This window comes from Lepisma saccharinum, chromosome 15 (assembly GCF_977018435.1).
Source record: "Lepisma saccharinum chromosome 15, izLepSacc3.1, whole genome shotgun sequence".
In the NCBI taxonomy this organism is placed as follows: domain Eukaryota; kingdom Metazoa; phylum Arthropoda; class Insecta; order Zygentoma; family Lepismatidae; genus Lepisma; species Lepisma saccharinum.
Window position 1 is genome coordinate 5,718,596 of NC_139243.1, and position 21,002 is coordinate 5,739,597.

General features: G+C 36.2%; 1 protein-coding gene across 2 annotated transcripts in view; it reads right to left on the reverse strand.

Annotated features, from left to right (window-relative positions):
* Nucleotides 1-17,779, reverse strand: part of LOC145999374 (meiotic recombination protein DMC1/LIM15 homolog) — a 32,884-nt gene extending 15,105 nt beyond the window's left edge. Inside the window, exons 1-4 of one of the 2 annotated variants that reach the window (XM_083136319.1) lie at nt 17,699-17,779; nt 12,175-12,273; nt 7,555-7,784; nt 805-972 (exon numbers count right to left, since the gene is read on the reverse strand). In XM_083136319.1, coding sequence (XP_082992445.1) covers nt 805-972; nt 7,555-7,784; nt 12,175-12,270 — 494 coding nt within the window. In that variant the 5' untranslated portion in view covers nt 12,271-12,273; nt 17,699-17,779. Of the gene's footprint in view, nt 1-804; nt 973-7,554; nt 7,785-12,174; nt 12,274-15,079; nt 15,134-17,698 lie in introns of those variants that run through there. The other variant, XM_083136320.1, reaches the window with a different exon arrangement.
* Nucleotides 17,780-21,002: the final 3,223 nt, after the last annotated feature.

Here is a 21,002-nt window from a genome sequence, read left to right on the forward strand (position 1 = left end):
TTTAGATGTGTGTCGGGCAACAAATGGAGGTCACATCGAACTGCACTGAATAGGTAAGAAACTTGGAGAGTTTTCCTTCCATTTGGTGAAGATTTCACATTTCTATCTTGTTTTGTTGCATTCCTGTGACCGGTCAAAAGTGCACCATGACTTTACGGACATGCTGTACATATTTTTGCTGATACTGATAAGTAAAACCAAATGGTTAGCAATCTTGTCTTCGGTGCAAGCATTACCTTTTATTAAAACAAAGTCAGGATATGTGATGAAGAAATTTACACTTAGCAGAGGTAAAGGGAGAAGGAAAACATACAACTTGTTACTCAACACTTGTTCCCATTGAAGATTTTCAAGTAATCATGCAACCTCTAGATACTTCTTTTGGGAGGTCACGACGTGAAAATAGACGTCACCAGTCAACTCGCTACATGATGTTTGTTCCCTGTTCAACCATGTCAGTCTTTATGTCTCAATCATAAATCATTTTCGATTTACAAGGTTCATACGAAGTTATAGCGTGAACAATTCTGCCTAGGGCACCAAAAGGTGTTCTAAATCTTACATTACTATTGACTCCCACTTCCTTAATTTTTGTACTAAAAAATTCTGCTCAGTTATTTGACTGCCATCGGTTTGTAACTTCTCGTGTTGTTCTGTAAAAGTGAGTTAATCTAAAAATTAAATAAGACAAAACGTCAATCAATAAGTTAGCTAGTCATAACGAGTAAATTTTAGACTGGCACTTTATCAGCATCGGCAAACATTTCATGTCATACCATCACTACAAAGTAAGGAAAAGGATACAAGGTGTTTTCAGTGTCAACGAAGATGACTTTTCCTCCACAGTATCCATTGGCTCCTGGCATCTGTGCAGTCACGCAGAGGGTGTGAGAGAGCTGCGTCTTCCCAGTACGGAATTCTCCAAACACTTCGGTAATGGACATTGACTCGACTCCGCCTCCCATAAGTTGACTGCAAAGCAACAGTAATATTCACAAATACAGGATTAAGTGCAAGGACATAGTAATATTTCTCATTTAGTCCACAAAGCAGCACAAACTTATTTCGTAAACTTGCCATCTTGGGACAATTATGCCTCTAGTTTGGCAATTTTGTTATCAATAAGAATCTGATTGACATAAATAAATACTATTCTCAGGGTAGTTACGATTTCTTGATTATGAAATTCCGACATTTCCAGGTATTCCAGTCCAAAAATGAAATTTCTCCAGACATGTTTGTCATCATGATTTTTGCCTTTTAACCTTGCGTTTTTCAATTAAATACATAATCCGTTAATTCTTATGAATATTCACTTTCACAACTTTTTTTTTTTTAGCAAACTTCATTCTACACGCACAAAAACACATGAAAATTCGAAGAATAAAATGTAAAATTACAATCAGTATCAAATGTAGTGGGTGCTAGAATCACGTGCATCTAGCCTTCAGGTTAAGGTAACAGAGGTATATTAATTTCACCATAACAGATCTCCACAATATAAAAACAACAGAAAAAGTTCATAAACAACATAATCTTTATAAACCATACAAATTTTTTCATTTTCTAGCAGATTTGTACTGTCGTATATTTATAAGTACACAGCATCCAGAGAAATTTTTGTTGCATATAGGAAGTCTATAGGAAATGCCAACAAGACAAGGATCTATAAAATAACAGACAATCACCTCATCTTCACCAACCTTTCCGATAATTATGATCATATTGTCAATGTACTTTAGTTATCAATCAAATATCTGGGCTGCAAGTTTTACTTTGATATTGTTTCTAAAATTAGTGAATTATAAAAGTGAAAATTTATGACAGAAATTCGAAGGAACCATAATTTTGCTCAAGACTGAGAATCATAAGAATGAAAGAAACGAGTTTCTGATTATTTTCCTGTAGTTTACGGTTATTACAAGCATAAGAAAACAGTTTTTTCTTTGTGACGTTTCAGGAGAACACACGCTCCTTTCATCAGACATTTATTTTCATTTTGACTAAAGATACAGTTATAACAATGGTTAGTAATTTTTAAACAAAAAGAATCCGTTATATAATGGGTGTTGTCAATGTTACATTGTTGTAATATAGCAACTTAACTGTGAAAAAAGCAGTCTATTTTATTTTTATTTTAGAATTTTTTAAATTATGAATCCCAAATATCATCAGGTAATTCAAATTCATCATTGTTTTCACAAAGTCTCTTGATGTTTTCTGTTACATTAAATTTTAAAGATGGTGGCTTACTCCATTTGTGAAAAAGAAAACTCCACACTGGATCTATGTTACCATTTTCATTATTTAATTTATTCCAGTGTTCTTCTGCAATGAACGAGGCTTCCCAGACATTCAACTCTGTGTTTCCCGTTAATCTTTTTAAAACCCTTCTCTTTTTAATCAAATGCTTCTCTTGGATGATATGAGTTGACAAACCTGTTCTTGGGTTTAGATTTATAATGTCCAAATCATGTTCGTGCCATCTTATTGCCATTTTCCTTGCTGTTTGTCCCACATAATCTTTTGAACATGAACAACTTATATTATATATTCCTGTGGTTTCCACATCTGGTAGCGAGTTTCTCATTTTGAATTCATTAAATGTACATTCCAAACTTCTTGGTGCTTTAAAAACAATTTTGAAATTAAAACTTTTAAAAATTTTTGCAATTTTATGTGAAACGTCACAAAGAAAAAACTGTTTTCTTATGCTTGTAATAACCGTAAACTACAGGAAAATAATTCTATCATGCAAGCAATGCGTACATACAAGAAAAACTATTATTCATCTATTACAGGGAGAGAGGTACGTACATTCCAGAAATATCAAATCAAGATTCAAACGACACTTCAGAGAATCAGATTTTTGAGAAGATGCAAGTTAAACAATATAGTGCCAAATTTTTTGAAGTGGAAAGTTCGAACTCGTAATACCTACACCAGTGATTTTAAAGGAAAGCTACAAATGTTAATGATAGGACGCCTAATCAGGGACTCGTACTCAGAATTGGACAGCCTTTCTCGAAAGACATATGATCTCCACATAACATTGTCAAATTCTTTGCACCCACTCATATGGGATAAAGTAAACAGAGCTACAGAACAAGTTGTAGAACACTACAGCAAGCTTTCAGAAAGGAGACTTGATAGGAAATTCTACCAGCTAATTCAAGAAGAACAAGTTATATACAACAACAATGAAAGAAGGGAAGCAGTTAATGTCACTGGTAAAATAGAAACTAAGAACATTGACAACAGATTATTTATAAATCTTACGGATATTGAGGTACCTGATGAGTATATAGAAATTTTTCAATTCGGAATGAAATTTTCAGTTGGTAGTGCTTATATACACAAGGAAGATTTCGTGATTTCAATAGAGAAAGCACTGAATTTCTTAGATGATGAGGAGGAAAAAAGAAAATTACGAAGTCTCACACATGATGCTCTTGATGAACGTTTAAGTTTTGAATACAACAGAAAAACTAACAGAGGTCCAAAATACACAGAACGGGAGAAAGAGCATATAAGGTTGGGGAAAAAAGTTCATGGTTTCAAGATCTGGTTGAAAGAAAACGACATTTTCTTAATAAAATCGGACAAGGAAAATAAACCTGTCCTTATCCGAATTAAGGACTATAAAGAAAAAATGGAAGAATGTTTCAAATTAAACAATTTCACAGAAACCTCTCGAAACCCTATAACTAAAATAATAAATGAGGTAAAGAAAGTAATTGAAAGCAGTATCACGATACCAAGAGAAATGAAGAAAAAACTCATTGTCAAAAATTCAACCCTGCCGATTGCCTTTGGACTACCAAAAACTCACAAACCGGGAACTCCAATACGACCCATCATTGCAACTTTCACACATCCTGCATACAAACTATCCAAATATTTAGTTGAAAGACTTGCTATAATTAAACAACAAACACCATTCAGTGTTAAAAATGCATATGAAGTCAAACAGAAACTAAAAAATATTGTTTGGAATAGTGAGTATCGTATTGCAAGTTTTGATGTTGAAAATTTATATCCTAGTGTCCCAATAGAAGGTGCCACAGATGCATTACACAGATGGCTTATTGAGATGAAGGTTAACCCAGTAGAATCATGGGAAATGGTTCGATGGTTTACTGTATGTGCAAATTACAATTACTTTATATTTGATGGCAAAATCTATCAGCAAAATAATGGTCTATCAATGGGAAACCCAGTATCCGGAATCATCTCCAGCATTTTCCTTCATTACATAGAATCTCCAATTGTTAATGCGATAGGTGCGGATATCAAACTCTACATCAGATATGTAGATGATGTGCTAATTATTGCTAAAAATGAGAACACCATCATGGACGTATTTAAATCGTTAAATGAATCACATCGTCGCATAAAATTCACTTGCGAACCCATGAATAACAATGTAATTTCTTTCCTTGATCTGCAAATTAAGACAACTGACTCAACAATTCAAACATCAGTCCATAGAAAAAAATTAGCGGGGGAAAAATACATCCATGCCAAATCAGAACATTCGCGTATAACAATGGATAACATATTTTTAAATTTTTTCCTGAGAGCACAAAGACTATGTTCTAATAATGAGGATATCAAAAATGAAGAAGAAAGGCTCTTTAATATAGCAAAAGAAAATGGCTTTCACACTAACAGAATAAACCAAATCAAAAAACAAGTTGCAAGAAAACTAAAGGAAAAGAGAAATACAGACAAAGATGAAAAATCTGTTGAAAAGAAATTTGTGTGCATTCCATTCCACAAGGGATTCTCACATAAAATTGCAAAAATTTTTAAAAGTTTTAATTTCAAAATTGTTTTTAAAGCACCAAGAAGTTTGGAATGTACATTTAATGAATTCAAAATGAGAAACTCGCTACCAGATGTGGAAACCACAGGAATATATAATATAAGTTGTTCATGTTCAAAAGATTATGTGGGACAAACAGCAAGGAAAATGGCAATAAGATGGCACGAACATGATTTGGACATTATAAATCTAAACCCAAGAACAGGTTTGTCAACTCATATCATCCAAGAGAAGCATTTGATTAAAAAGAGAAGGGTTTTAAAAAGATTAACGGGAAACACAGAGTTGAATGTCTGGGAAGCCTCGTTCATTGCAGAAGAACACTGGAATAAATTAAATAATGAAAATGGTAACATAGATCCAGTGTGGAGTTTTCTTTTTCACAAATGGAGTAAGCCACCATCTTTAAAATTTAATGTAACAGAAAACATCAAGAGACTTTGTGAAAACAATGATGAATTTGAATTACCTGATGATATTTGGGATTCATAATTTAAAAAATTCTAAAATAAAAATAAAATAGACTGCTTTTTTCACAGTTAAGTTGCTATATTACAACAATGTAACATTGACAACACCCATTATATAACGGATTCTTTTTGTTTAAAAATTACTAACCATTGTTATAACTGTATCTTTAGTCAAAATGAAAATAAATGTCTGATGAAAGGAGCGTGTGTTCTCCTGAAACGTCACAAAGAAAAAACTGTTTTCTTATGCTTGTAATAACCGTAAACTACAGGAAAATAATTCTATCATGCAAGCAATGCGTACATACAAGAAAAACGAGTTTCTGAACTGAATATTTCTTGTGAGTGGAATAACAAGAACCGAGTCCAGAAGTGAAAGTGAACATCTTGTTCATTTTGCAACTTTTTCCCTTGCAGACTCCAAAACGCACGTAAATTCCAGATGATCTTCAAAATTGCCTGTATTCTACTACAAATGAGAAATTAACCCGTAAATAATAATAACCTATTGTGTAACTGCATGCGATGCCAGTGCCTTCCTACAGATTACTGGCCTCACTACCACCAAAGATGGGTGATCACCCAACCAGAGTTACGAGGTGACGTGTGGTCAGCATGAGGAACCGCCAGTAGGTGTTTTAGTTTCCATGACCGGGTTACACTACTCATTCATAGCTCCCAAATTTCCTCCTGTTGGTGGGTAGCCACAGGTCCCAAACACAGGCCGGTATCTCAGGAGAAAAGTTACTACGCTTCCCCCCTGGAGACTTGAAACTGCACGCATCCCATAGACAGTCTAAAATTTGAACCTTACACCGCATGGCTATGTGCGGGACTAACCAGTAAAAACATAAAAATAATACCAATTACTGGAAGTAAATATTGTTCTCATTAATATACATCTTATTTTTGTTTGTAAAACAGAGTGATATGAGTTGAAGAGTTATTACATTCAATCCAGTTTATTATAGAATACTACAAAAAAGTGATACCAACTCAACATCCAAAAAAACAACCTACAAGTCAAGTTTTTGTCTTGTTCTATTTATTTACATGGTTTTTGACTTGTTCTATTTATTTACATAGTTTTTGACTTCGGATACAGTGTTTTTCACTTGGCAAGTGCTTCCTTCGCTTTAGAATAAGGCCATTCTCACCTCATGTGAGACAATTAGCAACAAAAGTATACCAATTCATGGCTAAGGTTGATCGAAAAACATATTTTATGCACCACAAAAAAGGCCATGCATCTCTTAGGTTTACTCTACCATTTCACTGAAATTAGTAACATCTCAGCCCTCACCTTGTACTACAAATCATTCATTTCCCCTATAATAGAATTCTGCTCTCCCATCTGGTCCATGGCATGTCCCACCCATCTCTCTAGAATCGATTCAGTCTTTCACTTCTTCCTAGCTATAGTCCGTCACAGGGTTCCCTCATTACGCAATTTTTCATCTCCGCATCTCTTGTCTTTTCTAAACTTACAAACTGCTTATCAGCGACGTTTGCAGAATGATATCAGTTATTTATACAAAATTGTGAATGGCGAAATCCGCTGCAACACACTTCTTGAGGAATTCCATTTTCGAGTACCTATGCGCACAACACGCAACACAAGATTATTTTATACAAAAAAACCTAGACTAGAAACTCAAAAAACATCTCTCTTTTACAGACTTGCAGCACAGTACAATGATCTCCCCTCAAATATGGATATATTTTCCTCTGAGTTTGCCTTTCGGTCTTCCATCAGAAGAAATGCTTGTAATTAACATCACATAGTGCCATCTTTTACTTATTTTTTTGTTCAATTGCTATTCACTTTTATGTTGTTTTGTTACTCTTAATTATTATTTTATTTTTTTGCTTATTATTATTATTGCTTTCTCATTGTTAACAATTTCAGTGTAAAATGGCTACCTGTGCTGTATCTGGAATTTTCTCAATAAATAAATAAATAAATAAACTATGGCTTATATCAGTCACATAGCAATATATGGCTCCAGAGCTACTTATGCAGGAAATCTAATGGAAATATTATCACCTGAAATCATTCAAACCCATAGACACTGCAAGGAGGTAGCAAAAAGCTGTTATATTTGAATTTACCGTGCCAATTTTTTTAAAACTAAATTTGAGTTCATCTGCAGGCTGAAAAATCAGGAAAATAGTTGACAAATAATAGCTTTATCAATGTTTAACCATTCAACTTAATTCTAAGTGGACATGTCATTCCTCACTAAGCAAACTTACTCCAACTCCTGACTTCCGGTGCTGATCTTGAACACAGCTTTCCGCTTCTCACTGAATTCCAAAGCAGTGACAAAGCTCCCGGTGATGAGTTTGCTGCAGGCTTCTTTTATCTTCTCCACCTTAGCTTCGGACAGCCCCTTGATGGCGCACAGCCTCTTCTTGGTGCACATCTGGATCCCTTTGATTGTGCATATTCCAGATGTTTTCAGCTTCTTTATGTCTGCTACATTCTGCATTAACACAGAACAAGAGTTAATTGCACATTAACTGAGCAAATTAACACCACTTTGAACTTAAACTGATACAAACAGTCCACCATTTCACTTGTAAACATATAGTAATGAACGAATTGGGAGCATGAAAATAAAAAATATCAGTTTTTATAAAACATCGCTCTGAAGCTCGCCGGTTTAACGCTCATTCAACCCACATTCCACCAGATGCAGAGCCGAGCAACAAAATTTTCCACTCGGCTCTGCACAGTCAGCATAGCAACTGCCCTCGCCAGTGGTGACTTTCCTTCAGCACCAAGGGATACCCCAGGTGAACAGCTGGAGGTGCAAAGTCCACCTTGTCACGAGGAAATCCTGGAGACAATGCCAAGAGTAGAGTTTTCACCAGAATTGTGCACCAGTTCATAGGACTCAAACAACCCAGCAGTGGCTTGAGACAAATGTGCCAACTTTATTTTCCCTTCAGATGGATCATCTGGCAGTCCAAGCCTCAGCTCTCTGGACTAGAAATTGTGGTCTGTACTTCATACGATTTGCAAGAAGATATAATGCAGTATTGCCACTTTGAACCACTATCTTGTGAAGGCAGTGGAAGATTTCCCTCGATACAGGCGTAATGCAATTGATGAGTAGCCACAGAGACTTAGCATTCCCTGCAGGGAATGCTCTGCATATATATGGTAAGACTGGGTGTGTATATGTAGAATACATTCGGCAAACAGAAGATTATACAGGGTGTCTACCAAAATAACAAATCAAAAATTCTTGACTTCTCATGATTTTTTCTTCACCTATCTTTCGTTTACCTTTTTTTCTCTAATCTTAACATTTATTTAATCGTCCCCTACTTAGGTATAGTTGGAAATTAAGAAAATAGATATTTTTATTCAATAAAAAACTCCTGCCCCAAGGCCGGTTATGATGAAAACTGAAGCGGTACTTCAAGAGATTTAGAGTTGCTTTAATTATTAATACACGTAAAAATTATTTCTTAAGAAATAAAATGAACCAATCTTAACCACAACTCAAAATTTTAGATCCAAATATTCAATTTTATCAAATCACAGTAAAGGTATATAACAATGTAAGTTCACTATACTGCAAAAAATAGCAAAAGTTCTTGACCTAAAGCATAATTTCTTGACTTTCTTGACCTATCCGTTGATTTCTTGACTGATAAGACACCCTGACATTATATCAAATAATCTGTGATGTAAAATAAACACACATCTAAAGCCTACATCTTCAAAACAGTTCATATAAAGCAAGTTAAGTTAATTATTTTCCTGTAGTTTACGGTTATTACAAGCATAAGAAAACAGTTTTTTCTTTGTGACGTTTCAGGAGAACACACGCTCCTTTCATCCTTTCCGTAAACTACAGGAAAATAATTCTATCATGCAAGCAATGCGTACATACAAGAAAAACTAAGTTAAGTTAATGAAGTTGGAATTATTACTACAAAAACAAGCACATTTTAGTCATTCAGATGTGCTTCATTGGGACTCAATGATAATTAGATGATTTTCCCTGAGTTTTTACTAGAGCTGAGCCGATACCACTTTGAACAGACACCGATGCCGATACTCTTACCGATTCCCACCGATACCGATACTTGGAAATTGCAATAATTAAAATTGGTTCAAAATTTTGATCAATATTGGTATGTAAAATCCTTTACCAATTATATGCATTTACCAAGATATTTGGTTTAGAATATTCAGAAATTTCATCAGAATATGAAAATAGATAGTATGTAATCACAAAATACAGTTTTTCGTGCAAAATGAAAAGGAAGTTTCAATTCTGCACGATTTCCCTGGATAATTAGACTGCACAAAAGTGTCACGTGGCATTTTTGTGGACCCTGTGAAAGACCAATATGCCGGAACAGTATCGGTATATGAATTCCAACCGATACTTTCCGATACCGATACATCAGCATTAGCTCAGCCCTAGTTTTTACTTTTCTCGAAATTCCCTGAGAATTCCAGGTTTTTCCAGGGGTGTGGGAACCCTGTCTTGATCTTGGAGGTGATTTGATCAGTACTATGTTTCAGTCACCTTTAATCCTCAGGATTGTCCCAAGGTACCAATTGATTTGAGGCTGGGTGAGCCTCAGAGCTACTTCTTGCGGGGACAAGGCCGTAAAATTCCAACCTTAGATCACCCACCCCAGGAATCAAACCCATGTCTTCCAAGTGGCAGTCAGACACCCTGCCGACTAGAGCACCACATGAGAAAAAATAGGGAACATGTAATTTCTGCTCAAATGGCCATGTTCACACAATTTGTCGAAAATGTGGAGCGACATTTATTTTGTTTGTGAACTTCAATACAAAATAAAGTATAAACACATGAAATATGAAGAATGTGTTTATGTTTATCTAGGCATTATAGTGTAACTAATAGTTATTATTTCTACACTTCACACAGATATAATTGTGACATTGGCCCAAGTTCATTTTGCTTTATTGCGATTTCATCATGCTACGAATGCAAATTTAACATGGTTCGATTTTGATTTACGAGGGTCGTTCAAGGAAAAAGTTTCCCTACGTTGCAAAAAATGTATTTCTTAAGTTAGACAAAAATCAAGTTGCACCAAGTAGCATGGTCCTTTCTCACTTTTCAACATAATTTCCAAGGTGGCACAAGCATTTGTCCCATCGTTGCACAAGTTTTGGAAAGCCATCTGCTAAAAATTCGGGGTCCAGGGAACGAAGAACACTTTTCACGGCTGTCTGAACCTTCAAATCAGTGTGAAAACGTTGACCTGCTGCAGGAAACAAGTGAAAGTTACCCAAGGCAAAGTCAGGGCTGTAGGGGATGTGGTAACCTTTCCCATTTCATTTCTCGAAGTTTATCCTGTGTTAGTGATGCCGAATGGGGACGAGCATTGTCATCCAAAAGAATGACACCAGCAGAAAGGAGTCCAGGACGTTTGCGGCGAATTGCTTTTTTCACTTTCTCCAGTGTTTGGCAATAACGTGAAGCATTGACTGTTTCTCCTTTCTTCAAAAACTCTGTGAGCAATACTCCACACCGCCAAAACACGTTGTTCCGCCATGACTCGCTACTCCTTATGGCCAGGGCACGTTTCTCACTGCATGACTCACGCTAATCACGAACCACGCATGCGTGGTAGCCCGCACGAACATTGCATTGTATGTAAATGTAGAGGAAAGACGAAAGAACACATTGCTAGTTTCATTTCATTTATTGGGCTCGTACTTTCTCCAAAAAAAAAAGAGGGAAACTTTTTCCTTGAACGACCCTCATACTTGTTAACACATACTGCGGAGTTTTAGCAATTACTTAATAGTTTGATCAATATATGCTTTCGTAGTTAGCTTAGGCAGACCAGGTTTGATTCTCTGACAATTAAAATGAAGTCCCTAAATGCTCATTACTTTAAGGAAGTTTCAATTTTTGTGTGACAATGATTGCCAAAATTCTATGATTAGTTTTCCTGTTAGGAGAATTTGAAAAAAAAATAATCATAAAACAATCAGAACCGTTACTAACATTTGACAGTCTCACTTAAAAAAAAACTTAATTTTGCACTTTAATCCATAATAAAATGCAAAGACAGTATTAAGATTAACTTGTTCCAAGATGAAATATTAGGCTAAGTCCTAAAGTTGTTTCTAAACAACAAATAAAATACCAACAAAATGCACCTTAAGAATTATTATTGTTCAATTGACCTTTTTGGTATATATTAGGAATACAGGAAGTATCTCCGATTACTTTAAAATTTGGCATACTCACTAATTTTGGCCTCATAATCACGAATCTGCAGTTAAAAATTGGCGGTCACGTCTAGAAATTGCTAAATAAGCTTGTCAATTACCACTATGCTATAACATGGAAACCATGTTTCTCACATGTGAGAAAATGGCATCTTCCATAAAATTGAAAAATATGTTTACCCCACGAACCATTCCCGTAAGGTTAGGTTAGGCAAACATAGTAAAAATTAATGGTGATCGTAAACATAGTTTTGAAACTCTAATCATTGCAAAAAATGGTAGTTTTCTTCACAAATCAATGGTGTTTACTCCATTCACGGACCCACTGTTTTCGAGTTAGTTCGCAATTTCTAGACGTGGCCGTCAAATTTTGACTGCAGATTCGTGATTACAAGGTCAAAATTAGTGAGTATGCCAAATTTGAAAGCAATTGAAGATACTTCCGGTATTCTGTATTTTCTCCACATTTTGCAATAAAGAAACCAAAAATTTCATGAAAATTCACAATTTTTTTTTTTCACAAATGCAATCATGGTGTGGTACTGAAAGGGTTAACAAGAATGTTTACTACTTATTTACTAATTATTCACAACAATGTAATTGCTATTACAGCAGATAAATTTAGAACTTACTATGCCATGAGATTGCAGGACATCTACATCTTGGAAGAAGCTTTCATCATCATCCTCATCAATATCAGGCACTTCTTCTACTACTTGGTCTTCCATGGTCTAAAATGTAAGAAATTAGAGTTGTACTCAAGACAGGATAGAGAAAACTGATAAAGACTTACCACATAAGTGCTGAATGTACAAGTTACATCCTATTGTGAAAGGCAATCGTCTATTGGGTACTACTTTACTATACCGGAGACACCTATCAATGATTTATTTCACAATTTTTTACATTGCTAACGTACTATTCTGCATTGCGTAACATTTCTTTAGGTGAAATAATGAATTTCTAACGAAAATAATGTATATTTCTTACATTAACGAGTACTTACTGTTGTTCCTTATTTCCCACAAACCATCCACAGGTAAAAAATGTAAAGTGCTCCCCTGTGCTTAGCACCATGCCATGAAGGCGTATAGGGGGTGTGGGGGAAACGCCCCACACTTTCTTAATCCGGTCATCCACGGGTAGCCCCCAAAACCATTGACGTTAGCCCAAAAATTCACGATAGCCCCACGAACCATCACGGGGATGAGGTATGCCTACTAGGTTAGGTTAGGTTCCATTAGCACTCCTTTCTTTCAATTTAGCATATACGGACAACATCGTCTTGTAGCAGCAGCAATAGCGCGTATTGTGCTCTCGTGCAGAAAGCAAATGGCGGCAGCAGCAGTAGCACGTCGGAAATAGATTTTTGTAGAAAACCACATGCATTTGCATTAACATGGATCAAAACTACATTCCCGAACATCAACAACGCTACAGAAAATGATTTGCGTAAGTACTTTCTCCTGTAAAATTGAAGAAATCCGTCTCCGGTATAGTAAAGTGTTACCCGTCTATTGTATCTTTATTTTTACCATTACCTAGTTATCACATCCTCCATATAATAACCTTGAACCTAAACCTGTGGCTAAACTGTTTCATAAAACCACATACTGCATAAAATACTCTCTCTCCCTGCTTCGAATCAATCACTGAATCTTTAAGCATTCGTTTCCTTAAAATCCATTTCATAGGGTGACCAGAAGTATTATACTCTTTTAGAGGTTCATATACTCTATACTCTTTTCAATTTGCAAAAATCCCAAATATACTCTTTTTCATAAAAACAAAGGTAAATATGATATTGAACAACATATAAAATCGAAGTCACACACAGAATGTTCATCGGTTTCTGAGACACATAAGTTGGATAGTTTCTTCAAGTGTATTGATGGATACAGTAAGTCAATATGGTTTGGAAACTGAGGTCGTTGGATTTGTAGCAAATAATGCATCATTAAATTTTGGTAGCATAAACAAGACAACGTCAGGAAATTAAAATGTGCACAGAGAGTTAGAGTGCAGATTAGGAAAAAATATTTTGCCTATTTGTTGTGGGGGCTCATATTCTACAGAATGCAATTTCTGTACCTTGTGTGAAAATAATACCCATAGATGTTGAGAACTTGGTTTTCAAAATATACAATCATTTTAGTATTTTTACTGTGAGAACAGAAAATTTGAAAAGGTTCTGTGAATTTATTTGGTGCCATTATGAGGGTCTTTTACACCACTCAAAGATAAGATTCCTCTCTTTACTTTAACCCTGCAGCACTGGCACCCATTAATGTAGCTTCAGCACTGGCACCTGGTCTCACAGACCCATTTTTGTATTTGACAACATAATCTTGTATTTCTTTTGAAAAAATGAAATTTATATGATTTTAATATTTTATGTAACATTTTTTATTTCAAAAAGAAAAACTAAAATTTACATTTTATAATTTTTATGAAAAATATCCGAAGTTATGGGAAAAGGTTAGGATTACTTTATTATTTATTTATTTATTTATTTCCCTTCAACAGAGACAAGTCTCCAATTACAGAAAGGTAATATCAAGATATTACATTTTCATTTACAACTTGTATGTACGCACGTACACATTCTCCCTCCTTCCTCCTTTACACACACACATATACACAAACATAGACTGATTGATTGAATTGTTGTTTTAAGTCCACTTTATGCACAGTAAGGCTAATTGGGACTGGACCTACAATTTAAAGTGGGATCCGAACCACTATGCTATGTGCCTCCACAGGGTATCGAACCCGAGACCCCTTGATTACAAGGCAACAACGCAACCACTGCGCCATCGGGGAGGCACCCAAACATAGACAGATAATACATAATATATATATATATATATATATATATATATATATATATATACAGACATCTTGGTGACAGAACAGGTTTACTGCTTAACTGTGACAACAAATGTTCAGATATTTACACATTTCATCTGAATTACACAAAACAAGTATCACAAACACTGGTACAATATATCATTACAACAAACTTCAATATGACAAATCCAATTCTCATAATAAATACATTATTAAGAGAGATACCCCTTTAACATATTCATAAATTTGGTTCGTGTCATGCCGAAATCCAAGTCCACCAAATGATTTGAGAGCTTGTTATATTGAAGTGTCATTTTTTGTAGTGGGCCCCGGGAACCTTCATACATTTCTGTTCTTGGGATTTTGTATGAGAGTAAACGTCTATTACGTAAATGACCCTGTCTCACATTAAACCAGATTCTCTCTAGTATAGAACTACTATCAATATGTCTATTATTATTTTATACAGAAACATTTGTTGAGTAATTTCACGTATATTATGAAATATACACGTGAAACACATCAATGTTTTTACCACAAATAATAAATCTAGTTCAAAACTTAGTAATTAACAAGAGGAAAATTCAATTTACTCCCAATAATTTGACATTTTAAACTTCTTATACTGTTGAATTAGACAATTTGGGCATGAAAATTCAGCACGGCTAAGGCAAATGAACTTCTTACAGTACTTGCAGCAATATTTGGTCTTGCTGTCTTTTCTGCGCAAGTGAAATCATTTTCGCGTTCCCTCTGGGAATTGATCAGCTGTTACAAATGGTGCAGAAGTGCCCGCAACCTCTTGTTTTCTGTGCCGAACTTCAGGAGGAAGTGTTAGTAGAGATCTGCGTTGCAGGTTGTCAGCTGTTAGTGATAGTGCCAGTTCTCTCAAATAAATTCTGTGAAGTGTTTTGGTGTTGGGGTTGTTAGCAATATATATTATTTGTGAATTCACTCCTGCCACATTCAGTAGACAAAACAGGATTACCATTGGCCATCTTCGAGTATTTCTTGCAACATCATAGTAAGCAATCAACTCATCCAATGTATCAACACCTCCTTTGGTTGAATTATAGTATGTGATTATTTTTGGTTTGTTCATTTCTCCAGATGATTCATCAATTACATCATCATGATGCATACTGGATGCCAGAAGTACAGTTTTTTCCTTTCTTCGGAACATACGAGCAGATGATTACATTTTCTTGGAGCCTATTGGGCATGCATTAGTATTTATCAGTTCTGAAGGCTAAAACTCAATAGGAGTTTTAGCTTCTTTAGCTTGCCCTTTTACTCCTGGCAAATGAATAACAACATTTGATTCATGGGTTCTTACCACTCGTCTTTGGAGACAGTGTAATCTCCACTTCGTTCCATCTTTGCCGATGCAGGTTGGTACTCTCGGTTGTTGTTGTGCATGCTGATCCTCTTGTTCCATCTCATTGCCACTTCATTCACCCTCTTGCTTAGTGTCTGTGTCTTCATAAAACTCCTCCACAATATCCTCTTCATCTTGGTCAGACTCATCGAGAATCAAAAACTCCTCATCCGGATTACTTCCGAAGCTTTGTTCTAGAAGAAGTCTAATTCGTTCACGATCTCGTTCACTTGCCATTGTAATCAACATATTTGCTCAATCTTATAATAACCTATGGTATATAACAGCAACCTGCGGGTTTCACTCTTATTCGTCACCTGCAGGAACACGAAATAAAGGTATTTTACAATACAATTAGTATCACATTTGTATAACGCTAGCACTAGCGCCTAGTCTGTCAGACCCGAACTGCCATTTTCTCTGCCAACAATATCATGTAGTGAATGGTTGAATCCACTCGATAACTGGGAGGTGAAGGCAGGAAGCTAAACGAAAGCACCTTTCTTTAAGCCACACCAACCAAAAAATATTTACAAAAAGATGTGGCTTGGGTTTGTAAGACTTGGCACTAGTGCTCCAGGGTTAATTATATGTCAGTATCAAAAAAATAAAGGCCTATTTTTTGAGTGAGGAAAATGCCCCAATTGCTATAGTCAATTTTCTTCAAGATGATACAAGTGAGCTATGGCTATATTTTCTGCATGCACAGCTACTCCTGTTTAATGATACTATTTTAAAAATTGAAAGGGGTGATATAACAGTAATTGAAGTTTCTGTTCAACATTTTCAACTCCTACAGAATAGAACACAACTTTTTCCCATTATCAGCAAAATGTTTACTTATGAAACTTGTAAAAGAAGGGAGTATGAAGGAGGAATATGCTTTCTCTGTTTCAAATAGGTTTTATTGTGAAGTGGTAAAATACTTAGAAACATGGTCACTTCGTTTTTTTGAAGATGTCAAGAAACTGAGGTATTTACTCCTTGACTCAAGAATTTCCTATGAACAATTCCAAGAGTCATTTTCATATATCCATCAACAAGCAAAACATAATTCAAATTCATTGGAATTTAATGATAATGATATTTTTGACACTTCCTGTGCAATTTCAAAAGCCGTTGAAAAACATCTTGAAGATTGGGGGGGGGAAGAAAAGAAACAATGATGGGTAAGTGGAGGTCAGGGTCAAATTTAAAAGTGATTGCACCTCTTATAAAATTCTTGTTTACTCTACTCTGCCTGGTACAAATGTTGATTGTGAAAAACTCTTCAGTGTTATTAAAACTTATTGCCGAGAGAATAAAAGTACACTCCTGGTGTCAACACTCGAACATGTAATGAAAGTGAAATTCAATGTGATCATGACCACAATAAAAGACGATTTATACATACTCAAGAAAGCAAAATCATCCCAGAAGTATGAATGATGGTGCCCATTGGTGAGAAAGTATTTGTAATTAGCTAATTACATTAGACCCATAAGTAATTTGAATCTGTAGAGTGTATGCTTATTTTATAGGGGCTATAATAGAAGCAATGACAAATAGCCACCCTTGTTTTACTTTTCTTTTTACGTTTTGTGCATGCGCACCTTCAACCTATAGACTATACTCTTTTTGGTCAACAAATATTTGGTCACCCTACATTTCATATAAAAATTAAGTCAAGAAATTGTCCATGCTTGTAGTTCGTGTCAATATTTATAAGTGTACACAATTATTCTCATTCTGTCATTCATATTAACAAAATATATTAATTAAACAATCTACTTTCGTCTCAAACTCCTAACCAGATACGCGCCAAATGAATGAAGTAGTTGAAAATTTAGTTTTTTTTCTGAATATTGGTAAATTGTATGTATTATATGTGTTTCATCTTCATGCAATATAATTATTCATATAAAATTTCCACTAAAAATATCAATTACTTATTTAATAATCGTAGGTAGTGAAAATATATATTGGCGCCAATTCAAAACGAGTTATCAGGGTGTAGTTTCAGTTTCGTCCGTGACGCACAAAGGCCAGTGTTGCCACAATATGAGGACACAATTTCCCTTTCCAAGGGCCAAAATTTCCCTTTTCGGAGCAATTTTTCCCTTCACCTAAGAATATCATCATGACGTTCCGTCGAGTCGGTATGCAACAAAGGGTGCGTTCCGAAAGTCTTAACGAAACGAACGCATTCAACGAAAATAACTGGGCTCGTAAATCTGGTGAAACCAGTTATTTTACGGACTTATGGGACACTCTAGGCGAAAGCGCAGGCGCAGCGTTTTGTTTAGAGAAAGTTTCCACATGGCGTCAGCGGAAGGAATGTCCTTACGACAAAAATAAACTCTATTATGGCCACTGTTACTCATTTTAATCACATTCTAAGAACTGTCAAGGCATACTCGTCTTCTGCATGTTGCTTCATATCGCTATCTGTTAAAATTATAATACATTTTCCGAACTAGTACAGTTTGAATCCATCAGCACGCGCTTTGTCTGCAAGGAGCAGACGATTTCCACGGAACAAACCAGCCTCCTGGCCCGTGCGTTTGGTGAATCTCGTTCTTGCACGAAACGCACGGAATGCGACTTTTGGGACAGCATAATGAAACTCACGAAACGCACGGAAGCACTTATGGAACGGCCAGTTACCATAACTCGTTTAACGCGTTAAACTCGTGCGACTTTCGGAACTGGCCCTATATGACTCGTCGAGTCGGACCCGGTGTGCGGCTGGCCTTAGCATAAATACCCTCCACATTTATTATTAATGATAAGAGAACTAAAACTAGCTAGCCTAACCTAACAACTTGCGCATTTAGCCTAACAATAAAATGTGCATTTCTCTCTGGTGACGTCAAAACGTAAGGTTAGGGATAAGGGAGACCCAGCAAGGGCAAGCAAAGGGAGGACTGCCCATTGGTTATTCTTATTTTTTCTACACCCATCGTCGAAGCAAGATCACTTTCAGTTACAGCACGAAAGAATAAAGGTAGAAAGGAAGAAAGAAAAAAAGCAGGGAGAGGAAAAGAAGGGAAAGATAAGGCGAGTGAGAGATAATCCTACTTTATTTATTTCTTTTAACTTTCATTCTGTTATTCTATTTGTTCAATTCCAGACTTGAGGCCGTTGGAATTTCCCTACTTACACCCATGCACGACACGTATTACCCTGCCAATCAATGCAAAGAGGCGAATAGCAAGATAACCAAACGTATTCCAATTTACACTTGAAAAGTATATCACAGCGGCAGTAGACCGTAAATAATATTTCGCACATACATAATATTATGTTAGCAGAGTTAGGAAGACCAATTTTGTTGATCCGGGTGGCTTAATGTTACGCGTTTCATCGAAGGGCGGAGCAGGGTTGTAGGGCAGGGCTTGTGTTCCATGTTAGTGAAAGTAGACAAATATGTAACTAACAACGTTTGTCGTTTACCGTCATTTATGCTTCATGCTTACCTTTGCTTCATGGGGAATTTTGGGGTGTAAAAAGATAATTTAATAGTACTATTAATAATAATAAAGTAAAGGTAAAGTGTTCCCCTGTGCATAGCACCACGCCATGAAGGCGTATAGGGGGTGTGGGGGTAACGCCCCACACTTTCTTGATCCGGTCGTGAGTGGGGGTGATGTGATCAGCATCACGCCCCTGACCGCCTTTACCCCCCCAGGGTTTCCCCCAGGTACCCATGTTATTCGACGCTGGGTGGGCGCCGGGGCCGCTTCCACCGTTAGAAAAGTTCCCGGATTTGAACCGGCCGGGGATCGAACCCGGGACCTTTAGCATGGTAGTCAGACGCGTTACCGACTGAGCCACAGCGGCCATTAATAATAATAGATTATAATATTAAAATAATAATAGGCGCTGGCGAGTTTCACATTTTATCACGTAGTTGGCAACGATGATCGCGCTATGGTCTACAAAATTAGAAAGTGATTGATAATCTGTGATATAGGAAACGTGAAATCTTTGAATCTGCGTGGATGCTGAGAAGTGGATATTTTTTCCTTTAGAAGGAATCTCTGATTTTGTTTTGAAATTATGCATGCTAAGGTATGAAGTTTATTCTACTTGTGACTTAAAATATACCGTTTGTTAACACCGCTGTGTTAAACTAGTTGCTTCATTTTCGCCTCTCTTGGGTGCAGGATAAAATTTGGCCAAAAATGCAATAGCCACGTAGCAGTATTGTTTTCTGAGAAAAATATGATTTCAAAAGTAGCTTACGTGAGCATCCACGCCCAGCGAGTAGCAATTCTTGCTTTACAATCGAAGGTATGACTTAAGGACCCCTCTCCGATTTTCTTCATATTTGACATACTTACTAATTGAGGCCTGCTAATGACGAATCTGAAGATAAAATTTGTCGGAAACTTCTAGAAATTGCAAAATAATTGCGAACCATTGACGTGTGGTTAGGTTAGGAAAACATAGTTAAAATTTGGTTAACAGTTTCATATATCGGAGACACATTTCTTCAATTTTACACAAGAAACTACGTGCGGAAATGAGTTTGTCCGAGGTTTACAACGTTCGTCGAGGTATTTTCTTTCATCGTGGAATATATTTGACCGGGAAATCATGTATTTTTCAAGAGAAATATCTCACCGACGCAAAATTGCCATTGCTTTCATTTGCTTGCCCTACGGCAACCAGATGCTGCGTACGTTTGATGATGTAAGCCCCTGTCAGTGTTTCAAACCCTTTAATTTTTTATTATTAAGCTTGCCTAACGTAACCAAACCTAACCTAACCTTATCGGAAATGGTTCGTGGGGCTATCGGTCAGCTACCGTGCATAATGGTTCGTGGGGCTATCCGTCAGCTACCCATGCATAATGTATAATTTCCACAGGTGACAAACACGATAGTAGGTATTTTTGGGTGAAGAAGGTTGAAACACTGCATACCCATAACGTGAGTCATGCCTGCCATATTGTGTGTTCCGGAAGCAAAGAAAGGGGGAAAAAACCCTCAGAATATGAAAATTGAGTTTGTTTTCGTGTAAATGGCACCTCGAATTATGTTCTGCAATACACAATTGATAAGTATGAACCATGCGAAACACAAAATATAGGATTTTAATGTGTCTCCGATCTATGAAACTGGTGCCAAAATTTGGTGTTGTGGTAGTATCAGGATCTAGAAATTACAAATTATTGTGAACCATTGACGCTAGCCCCACGAACCATTGACGTGTGGTTAGGTTAGGCAAACATAGTTAAAATTTGGT